Below are 12,395 nucleotides of genomic sequence, written 5' to 3' on the forward strand. Positions count from 1 at the left end.
ATGTGTCAGGTGTTTCCAGTTCGTTTTCCTATTCTTGTACCATGAAATGAAAGTGAAGCTTTAAGGAAAGGCCACATATATAACTAACACCTATGGAAATTGTGAGAGTGTATTTTATTCCACAAAGAGTGATAATAACTTTGTCTTAATAATAACTGTAAAACTCAACAGTAAGCTTTTTTGTTTTTCTATTTCTTTTTATCCTGTGTGTGTGCTGTTGCCTTGGTTACGCAGATGGCAGCCTGACTAATGTTGTCATTCAGTAAGCCCTCATCTATAAATAGCACAATACCATATGAAGTTCAGCTTCATACCTGCACTTGCTGATTGCCTTCCTTGGATTTTAAATAGAGTTTAGAGCTGTTGTTGATTGCATTTGTTTTCAACAGTTACTTTGCTTCATTTCTACATTCATTTAAATAAGGAACTTCAAACGTTGAGTTATCGTTTTCTGTAAATCTGCAATTACCCAGTTTTGAATTGCTTTGAGCTTCTCTAGAAAATCCTGAGTGATGGGACTCAACAGTCTTCCTCATTCCATTCACATCATGGGACAATATGACCTATCAACTCTGCCAGCCCCTCCTAGTTTACATGTATGATGTCAGCAGAGTAGGTGGGGCTAGCGAGGCTGAAAGGTCATATTGTCACATGATTTGAATGGAAAGAAGAAGGCTGTTCTTTGCAGACATTGTATTTTTTTAGTGGAACTGAGGTATATTTCCTAACCCAAACAGTCCTCTGTTGGATGTCAAACTCAGAGCCGGCCTACATATTGTGTAACTTAAAGGCCTAGTAGGTAAACAGGGCCTAGTCTGTTATTGTTCATTAGGTAATAAGAAATGGTCTGCCACCCAGACTGACAATAATATGCATTTTAAAACTGAGTTTGAAAAACAACAAGCCTTAACATGTATTACTAATAAAACACGACAAGGAACAAGTTGTACTGATACATCCCATGCCTTCAACTATGTTACTGAGCTCAGTGTTTATATAAAGAATAAAATAAACTTTTTACAAGCAATTGTCACAAATAAAAGTAATCTGTAAAATCTATACATCATCAGTCCTAAACAGATCTACTCACAGTTATTTTAATTATTACTTACAAGCCAGACATCCCCTATGTTCCATTTGCTCTTTCCTTGATAGCTTGCAGTGTTTCTTTATTTGTGCATATTTTGCACACCATATGACCACAAATATATGGTGCAGATGTTCAGCAGTGAAAGAGCTCTTAATGCAATTACCATTTTCATCATATTCCCAGCATATCTTTAATCTGATGTAATGCATGTGGCTACGTAGGGAACACAAGATGTATGATAGCCTGCAGTATGCTTCTTTGCAAAGCCCATCTGTTCTTGTTCTGGTTCTTCCATAATAGTTAATAATAGTTTTAATTGTTTGAATAACCCATGCCATTGGTGACACATTTAAAAACAAAACAATATTTACAAATGTAATGTCAATCAGTTTAAAAGTGAGTGACCTCATTGTTCATGGTATTGACATCTGGGCTGTGTTCTCAACTTGGCTTGGATATGTAGGCTATTGAGTACTTTGTCAGTCATTAACAGGTACTTATTTGCAAGTGGAACCAATTAAAAAAAATGATAATCTAAAGCATCATTACTGATATAGCAGCACTACATTGCCTTCAAATACCTGTATGTTGTTCTCATACACATAAAATGGCTATATCTATGCATTGTTTAAGCCACAGGGTTTAAAAACACACATATCATCACTACATAGAGCTCATATTTGAAACAATATAAAGGATGCACACATTTTGGTAAAGGCGTATTTGATTCTTTAATGATATTTTTATTGTACATAGAAGAGCATTTGTTCATATTTCAGGGCTTCTGCTTCCAATGCTAGGGCAGCAGTGTGCAGTAGTGGTTAGGGCTCTGGACTCTTGACCGGAGGGTTGTGGGTTCAGTCCCCAGTGGAAAACACTGCTGTTGTACCCTTGAGCAAGGTACTTTACCTAGATTGTTCCAGTAAAAACCCAACTGTATAAATGGGTAATTGTATGTAAAAATAATGTGATATCTGTATAATGTGAAATAATGTATAATGTGATATCTTGTAACAATTGTAAGTCGCCCTGGATAAGGGCATCTGCTAAGAAATAAATAATAATAAAGAGCGAATAATTATTGACAGAGCTTGAAGGAGCAGCTCATGGGGAAAAAATACAAAATTTCTGCCATCTATTTTCTTTACAACAACTTGGAATGCTCAGTATTTGGGGGTGTGGTTGCGGGAAAGACTAGCAAGCTATAACTACAATCTTTTCAGCTTGGAAAAATCAAATACACGTTTACTATAATGTATGTGTCTGTCATTATTTTGTAAGTGCTATGTACTTAACATATTGATTGTTTTTTGTACCCTGTGCTAAATTGTTTTCTTTACAGTAACATTTTCTAAGCCATGCATTGGTGGCTGTTGTGTGTATCTCTTTCTATTTTTAAACTCTGCTGTTTTTCTGAGAGCCAGCAGGGTGCTTTATTTCAGGCAGCGATCAATATAGCGTACAAGTTATTGTTTATCTGGGGTGTGTAACAGAGTCATATTAGCAGGGACCCTGGGAAGCAGGAAATGTGTGGGAAATGCAAACAATGGGGGGACTATTCAGCTGGACATGACAAGAAAATATAGCTTCTCCTAAGATCTGGACTGTGTTTGCGTATTGGGTGGATTCAGTCATAAGTTAAAGTGCAGTCTGCAGCTATGGCCAAAAGTTTTGCATCACCGAGAATATTAAGATTGAGACATAATTAATAATAATAAAAAAAAAACTTAAAAAACCCTATGTGAACATAATTTACATCATGTAATCAAAGAAACTACAAAATGATATCGCAAAAGTCTACTGGAAGCCATAATAGTAGTACAGTATTTCATGTTAGATTTCAAAGTGTCACATTTTTCATTTTTGTCTGTTTTTCATTAAGCATATGGAAAACTGAAAAACTATATGTAATTCAATATGTTAACGTAACATTATTCAGCAGGTTTCATTCGAAGCAAAATGAGTTAATTCTATAGGGTGATGCAAACTTTTGGCCACAGCTGTATATTTAAGACTTATTAATTAGCATTTTGAGACATACAGTAGCAGTTATACAGCTTTTAGTGTGAGATTAATCAGATCACACCCTTGTTCAGGTAACTTACAGTAAAAGCTCACAGGAAGAACTAGAATAGCTTTGTAATGGGAGTCTTAAATGAATCCATGCAGTGACTCTTATAACAGCTTCAATCAAACTCAAAGGGGCAGACTCCGAACATGCAACATTCAGATCAAAAGTAGAAAACTCATACCACTGTGTTAACATTCTGCATTAGCTATTTTATTTGCTTTTGGAATGGAATGATGATATTGATATAATATCTGTGTGGAGGGTGCGGGGGATATTGGGCGGAATTGATTTGGTCACAGTTTAAGTGTCCACTCAGGTTTTAGAAGCTAAATGAAAATGTGACTGCTGCCTTTTTATGGAGCACTCTGTGTTTCCACTGCACTGCAATGTTATTTTGCATTCAACCTGAGAGCCCTGGTACCTAGCATGACAGGGACCTGCAGCACAGCAGTCCGAACACACACAATGGAATGAGCAAAGGCCAGCCCGCATTGCAGGTATTTTATTTGCGTTTGCAAACGGATGTGTTGTACATTTATAATAAATCTTAAAAAGCTCCAATGAAACTTTCCTTTTAAGGAAAAACTAGAACAAAACAAAGAACAAAAAAATTTAAGAACAAGTGTAAGAGGCCTAGTGATAATGTTGCCAGTGCCAATAAAGGGCAAGAGTATTTTAAAGCCTTGGCTAGCACAGATATTACTAGGGCTGCATAGTTAGTATTCAGCAGAGGCTGGAATGTGAGGGATTTGTTGACTCAGACTGACTGTGTTTCTCACTGTACAACCCAATAATTAACCACTACTCACTTTCACTAACCACTGCCTTTTTGGCAACAAGTAAAAGAACCAGCAAATGGCATTGTAAGAAAAATGACTCCTTACAGCTTTCCAGGTTACCAGGTTTCAAGCTTATAGTGGCATGGAAGCTCAGTACAAAGTGATTTGAGTAGCTTTTTACTCTTTTGTACAAATGTATTTTATTCATGGCAAATTCCCATGATCTCTAACAAACTGTCACTTTAATAATTTGAAAATTTGTGGTGACGTTAATAAAACGGCATTAATACACTATCACGCTAATTTCCATTAACATTGTTAGAGGTTAGAGATCATGGGAATTTGTCATGAATAAAATGATATTTGTATAATGCATATTTAATTGCATACAACTTGCACTTCTGAAACATTGTATGACTAATTATCCATCACCGTCATGAATAATTAGGTACAGCAGTTATGAATATTTTTTTTGTATGTTAATGAGACAGACTTGTCTTTATCATTAGACAGAGTCCATCATCATAGAACTCTGCTTAGCTGTACAGTTGAGCTTATTCGTGGATCCCATGTGTTTTTTGTTTGATAAACCAGTGGCAACTACTGAGAATGATGAAGAATATGGATTTACAAATGGACATGGATATTGTTCCGTGTGGGGTTGTGAAGGTAAAAGCACTATGAGAGTTGGTATGTGACTGACTCCTACAGCCTAGATTAGGTGATGCAATATAAGAGGCTTTCTAACTGCTCTGCAAGGGAGTCTTGCTGTTTTGTGCAGTGGTTACATTTTTGGGGGAGAATTGGGTTGCTGGTTCCTGCCAACCAATCAGTTGCCTAACTGTCAACCACCTGGCATATAGGTTGAACCTGGATCATTGCAATATAATATCATTATGATATTATGGCAGATTGTATTTGGGCTAGGACTGCAATTGTTGATTTTATGCCAGAGTAATTATGTAAATGGTCTTCAAGATTTATGTTGTTTAGTTTGGCACTGTCGTGAGTTATTTAATTTGAACTTGCTTCAGTGTTACAGAACACACTGCAAACTTTCAAAGAAGCTCAATTCCATTACCTTTGCTGTGTCCCGTGTTTTCTGTATCGCAGTGTTATATTTTGAAACATATTGCTGACTCTTTTTAAATTGTTAATCACAAATCATGGATTATAAATCAACTGGGCCATACATTTCGCAGCATTTTTTTTCGAGAGTGTTTGCCAGAAGAAAAAGCACATTTTCTAAGGATAGCAGTGTATCCAGCATACAATTCTGAAATGCTGAATTGCAAAAACAGCCCGAATGCCTACTGCAAAATTACTGCTATTAACTTAATCGACATCTTGAAGTTTAAAGATGGTCCGAAAAAACTACAAGTAACAGGCACTTTAAATAAAGCAACATTTTTATTAAACTGTTTTGGCACATTCAAACTTACATTGAAATTCACAGCATCCTGTGCACTCCCGCAGCTAGTGTTAGTGTGGGAATAAGGAGCACTGTTTAAACCCAGTTAAATAAGATATTTCTATTGAGCAACAGTTTAAAACCTTAGGTCAAGGAGTGGAGTCCTTGGAGCGGACAATACTTTTCCAATGTCATGTTTTTTGCCATTCCACTGCTTCCATTATGCCGCTTTTTTCACCAAAATAAACACAAATATTTCCAAGCCAATGGCTCTGGTTGAAAGCAGAAAGTCCATTCAACCTTGCAACAGTGCTTCTATTGAATGGTGGAATGGGAGCACATACTGTAGAAATATCTTGAGCTGAACTAGCTGTCGGTCTTTTATCAAAGGAAGCCATGTGTTTGAACACAGAGACAAATAAGTTAAGATGGATCGGCCCCAGTATTCTAATTCCATCTAGCACCTAAATTCAAGGTTATAGATTTCTTATTTGTATTTGTGTACTGTACTTGTATTTGTAGCTCTCTGAGATGCAGAATATTGTTTTCAAGGCCATAGTCAAAGTCAAAGAAAACAAAGGTGTTTGGCTCAAAACACCTGTTAAGTTCACAGAACAGAAAATATTTTTTACTTAATTTACTGGAAAATATGTAGATTTTAGAAACAGTACCACATAAAAGACTTTAAGCTCAATGGTTGTCTCCATTTGATTTAGTATTTCTTTTTTGTGGCTTTACATGCTACCTTTTATAGTTAGATCATTCATTCATTACACTGAGTTTCTCTTCTGTTTGAAACTACCTAACACTTACAATGCAATAGACATCAGTCTTGGTATATTCAAGAAATCTTTCAGAATCCTAACAGAACAGGCAGAAGCTGGTATCATTTTTGTTTCATTATATTTTAGAGGTGTGTGAAATTACCAGTAGTCTTATCCTTTCGATTTAAGCCCCCTTTCCACTCAGCTTGTGAAAACACCATGTGACAAACATAACAGAGAAAAATACTGTACACCGCCTGTTTCTGTCTTCTTAGATCTCCGGCTATAGCAGGTACTTACGACTTTCCTGCATTGATTATTAGATTTTTTTTGGGGGGGGGTTACTGAAGTCTGCTCTATTAAATATACATTTGGATTCAGGCTCAGTCCCAGTCTTCAGCTAAACCCAAGTTTACAATTGAAGACTTCATGCAAACTCAAACTGAATAATAATTTATGTGCTGGAAAGAGCAGCAAATGAAAATATGCATTAATTCTGGCCACTGAACTTGTCCTGCTTTTAATTGCGGGTTGTAGCTGGCTATGATCATGTAAAAACTGAAAAAACGCAGCTGATGTCAAACCTCCAAAGTTCTCTAATGGTGTTTCAGCTTTACCAGCGAGGATATCTATTTTTCATTTAGCTGCAGTTGAGTCAAACAGTCGTGTACAGAGGGAAACAAGGGAAAAAGTCAGACTCAGTTGGGATCTATTTCAAGAGGAATGAGTTATTTAAGAACAACCCCTGGTGTACAGAGGCTGAGGTGGAATCGTTACAAGGACAGCCATGAAATACCCTGCAATTGCCATGAACAGCCCTATTTAATCACACACCTCCATTGTCTAAAGTGGTAGTTATAGTAGATGATGAAAAGCAGATGGCCATGATCTTCAGTTCTTTGGGTTCTGTTGAACCAGTGGTAGTGGCAGCTCAAGGATTGCTACAATGGTCCCAGTCATTGGTAGAAAGGTACAACAATAGTAACTTTATCGTAAGGTAGAATCGTTTGGTGTTCCATTGCAGTACCAGACTCTCAGCTATCGCTTAAGGAACACTGTGCAGTATTTGATCCAAATCCATTGTGTTGACATTGCTGTGATCTGCTAATGGTTCTTTTCGGTTGGCTTTGAGGTAATACAGTGGTATTATAATGGATTCCCAATGTAGGCCTTTTGTTTTAATGAGCCAGTTTCCCAGAGATGAAAAAACAATGATGACCTAGTGTATTGAGGTCTGAAACTATACTACGGCAGTCTGGAATATATTCAAGCAGGGCATATGCCAACACGTGGCAATATGTGGCAAGTACAAATTTCATTAAACTGAAAGGTAAAGCATAACACATTTACATTTTCACCTTTAGCTACATGATGTACTCGTATCGCTAATGTCTGTCAGTGGGCTGTGATGTACTAGAAGTCCCCAATATACTCAACAGAATACTTAACTGTGTGTCATTCTCTTAGCCTAAGCAGGATGACACAGCATGCAGTATGTTAACGTTTTCACTGCCAGTCTTAAAAGAGCACTGCCGTCTCCTGCTGTGCCTCAGTAAAAATGGCAACTTTACATTGTTCTGTGAACATCTTTGTTTAAGGATGTTTCCACCACTTAACATTAAATTATTCATATAGTCAAAGATAAGGCAGTTTTTAACCAGCTTTCAGACAGGAAATCAGAAACATTAAGAAGCTGGAGAATTTATGACTGCGGGTGTTGCCAGTTTCAGAAACAGCGCCGTCAACTCTTAATATCTTATAAATACAAATATTATTTTTTAAGAAAGGTGATTCCTAAAATGTGTTTTGTGCAGTTCATTTAAGGGTTATGCCTGCATCAATGTTTCCTGATGTATACCACAGAAAATGAACCCTCAAGTGAGTCATTGCAGTTCAGCCAACCTCTGTTTAACAACATGCTGCGACATTTCACAAGATTTTGTAGTTGACACACTCTTAGAATATGATAGCAAGACCTCGTCATTGGCACTTTGTGAGACAGTAAAATGACATTAGTGAAAGTAAAATGAGAAAGGGATTATCCAGAAATGAAAGCAAGGGAGTGTGGAACAATATGGTGGAGAGGGACATGGTTTTGCACTTTTTGTGATGAAGCAAATGTATAAGAAATTCAAGCATGAACAGCACAGCAATAAGGAATTGTCAAAAGGGTACTGGTAATGCATGTAGTTAAAGGATAACTACAGCAAAGGGCATTGGTTAGGATACATGGGCAGAATTGTTAAGATACTAGTTTCAACTGCTGGTATTGCATACATCTTCTGTGAGTTTATGATCTCAATACAGGATGCTTGATGATTGATTGAAATGAGGCTTATCAAAATATATGCATATTTATATTAAGATCATGTCATTCCCTCTCCAATGCCTCTGTAAATATTGATGCTGGTGAATCATACAATCCTCATGTCTAACCCAGCAGGGCTCTCAGATATTGTTGGCACATTGTAAACACAGGAACATGTTTGGACTTGCTTTTGATATTTATTTTGTATTGTTTGTTTGTTTTTTCAGGATATCGCCACCATGCAGATGTGTGCCAACAAGCTAGATAAAAAAGACTTCTTTGGGAAGTCTGACCCATTTCTTGTCTTTTATCGCAGCAATGAAGATGGAACGTAAGTCAGGATTGGTTACTTGTGTTTGCCAACAGAGATTAACAAGGGAGAGTGGCCACTTTGTTTAAACACATCTGTCTTGGAGCCTTTTCCAGTTGTCATTTGAATACTAGTTCAGAAAATTTAGAGAAGCCCAGACTGTCTTTGGCTCCATCAGTAATGATCACCCATAACTATTGCAGACATTTAAAAATGTAATTAAATGGCATTTGTATGAGGCTGTGTGGTCCAGTGGTTAAAGAAAAGGGCTTGTAACCAGGAGGTCCCCAGTTCAAATCCTATCTCAGCTACTGACTCATTGTGTGACCCTGAGCAAGTCACTTAACCTCCTTGTGCTCTGTCTTTCGGGTGAGATGTAATTGTAAGTGACTCTGCTGCTGATGCATAGTTCACACACCCTAGTCTCTGCAAGTCGTCTTGGATAAAGACATCTGCTAAATAAATAAATAAATAACAATAATAATGCTACTTTTTCTTTAAATGTAAAAAAGCAAATATTAATGTTGGAACCCTAAATGATTTTAGCCATATTATCATTGCTTTGTGTCTAAATTATAAATTATCAATAATAATATATTGTTTCTGACATATAAAGCTGAAAAGGATTAGCACCACTTCTACTCAGATGGTTTTACTCTCTCTTCCTGAACTTAGCTGCCTCAGATTCATCCATAAAGGGGGTGATGTTCAATAAGTCCCATGAAATTTAGTTCATCAATATACTGTATAATTACTTTAATTCGGTCTCCCCTTTAAAAAGCTTTAAAAAAAACAGGTGTATCTGAGAGAGAACTAGGAAGAACTTTACAATTAATTATCATGGTTATTTTTTAGACGATAATCATTAACTAAAAATAATTGTCCATCCCTAACAGGACAAATATTAGAAGTCGAACAAACCAATGTGATCCTAAGCTGAATTTCCTGTTGCAGGTTCACAATCTGCCATAAAACGGAGGTTGTTAAGAACACTCTGAACCCTACGTGGCAGCCGTTTACCATCCCTGTGCGGGCGCTGTGCAACGGAGACTACGACAGGTCAGAATACACTGGCATTGTCAGCATTCCCAGCATGTATGGATACATTATTTCATTACTGTATTCATCTTTGCTCACACTGAATTTCTCATTTGAGAACTTTTGGAATGTTTGGCCCCCATTGTGATGAATATAATAATAACAATAGCAACCATTAAGTTGTAATAGGGATCTGCAAACTAACCCATGTGCCATTCCATACTGCTTTTATTTTTAAGGTTACTTAAAGGATGGCTTCACTTTTTAAATTGACAATGTAGTATGTAGTATCAAAAGTGTTCTAGGCAGAAAAGTGGATCCTACTAGGTCCTGTGAGATGACATCTTACAGGCCTGTCATGGTGTTGCATGTGATGCATTAGCAGTGACCTGCAGCATCCCCATGTGTGGTATACAGTGGTATTTACTTGCCATGGTGCCCTGGTGTTATTCTGCACTGGATGGGTGCCAGTAAGACTTTTTCTTGGCTCACAGCTGTCTTAATAAATACCATTTCTGGACAACTCAAAGCTTGCCTGCAGTTTACAACTGTAGCATCACACCTGAAGCTTGACATGGTGACCTGGTGTTTAGTTTATGGGACAAACTGCATATCTTTGATCTTAACTGATATATATATACAGTGCCTTGCGAAAGTATTCGGCCCCCTTGAACTTTGCGACCTTTTGCCACATTTCAGGCTTCAAACATAAAGATATGAAACTGTAATTTTTTGTGAAGAATCAACAACAAGTGGGACACAATCATGAAGTGGAACGAAATTTATTGGATATTTCAAACTTTTTTAACAAATAAAAAACTGAAAAATTGGGCGTGCAAAATTATTCAGCCCCCTTAAGTTAATACTTTGTAGCGCCACCTTTTGCTGTGATTACAGCTGTAAGTCGCTTGGGGTATGTCTCTATCAGTTTTGCACATCGAGAGACTGAAATTTTTGCCCATTCCTCCTTGCAAAACAGCTCGAGCTCAGTGAGGTTGGATGGAGAGCATTTGTGAACAGCAGTTTTCAGTTCTTTCCACAGATTCTCGATTGGATTCAGGTCTGGACTTTGACTTGGCCATTCTAACACCTGGATATGTTTATTTGTGAACCATTCCATTGTAGATTTTGCTTTATGTTTTGGATCATTGTCTTGTTGGAAGACAAATCTCCGTCCCAGTCTCAGGTCTTTTGCAGACTCCATCAGGTTTTCTTCCAGAATGGTCCTGTATTTGGCTCCATCCATCTTCCCATCAATTTTAACCATCTTCCCTGTCCCTGCTGAAGAAAAGCAGGCCCAAACCATGATGTTGCCACCACCATGTTTGACAGTGGGGATGGTGTGTTCAGGGTGATGAGCTGTGTTGCTTTTACGCCAAACATAACGTTTTGCATCGTTGCCAAAAAGTTCGATTTTGGTTTCATCTGACCAGAGCACCTTCTTCCACATGTTTGGTGTGTCTCCCAGGTGGCTTGTGGCAAACTGTAAACGACACTTTTTATGGATATCTTTAAGAAATGGCTTTCTTCTTGCCACTCTTCCATAAAGGCCAGATTTGTGCAGTATACGACTGATTGTTGTCCTATGGACAGAGTCTCCCACCTCAGCTGTAGATCTCTGCAGTTCATCCAGAGTGATCATGGGCCTCTTGGCTGCATCTCTGATCAGTCTTCTCCTTGTATGAGCTGAAAGTTTAGAGGGACGGCCAGGTCTTGGTAGATTTGCAGTGGTCTGATACTCCTTCCATTTCAATATTATCGCTTGCACAGTGCTCCTTGGGATGTTTAAAGCTTGGGAAATCTTTTTGTATCCAAATCCGGCTTTAAACTTCTCCACAACAGTATCTCGGACCTGCCTGGTGTGTTCCTTGTTCTTCATGATGCTCTCTGCGCTTTAAACGGACCTCTGAGACTATCACAGTGCAGGTGCATTTATACGGAGACTTGATTACACACAGGTGGATTCTATTTATCATCATTAGTCATTTAGGTCAACATTGGATCATTCAGAGATCCTCACTGAACTTCTGGAGAGAGTTTGCTGCACTGAAAGTAAAGGGGCTGAATAATTTTGCACGCCCAATTTTTCAGTTTTTTATTTGTTAAAAAAGTTTGAAATATCCAATAAATTTCGTTCCACTTCATGATTGTGTCCCACTTGTTGTTGATTCTTCACAAAAAATTACAGTTTCATATCTTTATGTTTGAAGCCTGAAATGTGGCAAAAGGTCGCAAAGTTCAAGGGGGCCGAATACTTTCGCAAGGCACTGTATATATATATATATATATATATATATATATATATATATATATATAATGTGATAAAGTAAAGGATGTGGTTGTAGATAGAAAATACGTCAGGGCTGAGGTTTTGACAGCACTTTCTACCATCACAAAATGGCAGCAGGGAAAGGACTACATGTCACAAAATGGCCACCCATAGCACACTACAATTCCCACAATGCAAGGTGCCCAGGGTGTGGTAGCCACACCTGTCCTGAATTAGACATAATCATCCACCTATTAAAGGGCTGGGGCACAGCACGGGGAGAGAGGAGTACAAGGTGGTAGAGAGAGAGAGAGAGAGAGAGAGAGAGAGAGAGAGAGAGAGAGAGAGAGAGAGA

General features: G+C 37.8%; 1 protein-coding gene across 1 annotated transcript in view; it reads left to right on the forward strand.

The window, feature by feature from the left end:
* The window catches only part of LOC117413631 (copine-9-like), a 122,264-nt gene that overhangs the window by 67,663 nt on the left and 42,206 nt on the right, over nucleotides 1–12,395 (forward strand). Inside the window, exons 9-10 of the mRNA XM_059000226.1 lie at nucleotides 8,651–8,754; nucleotides 9,688–9,792. Coding sequence (XP_058856209.1) covers nucleotides 8,651–8,754; nucleotides 9,688–9,792 — 209 coding nt within the window. The remainder of the gene's footprint in view (nucleotides 1–8,650; nucleotides 8,755–9,687; nucleotides 9,793–12,395) is intronic.

The sequence above is a fragment of the Acipenser ruthenus genome, chromosome 25 (genome assembly GCF_902713425.1).
Source record: "Acipenser ruthenus chromosome 25, fAciRut3.2 maternal haplotype, whole genome shotgun sequence".
In the NCBI taxonomy this organism is placed as follows: Eukaryota; Metazoa; Chordata; class Actinopteri; order Acipenseriformes; family Acipenseridae; genus Acipenser; species Acipenser ruthenus.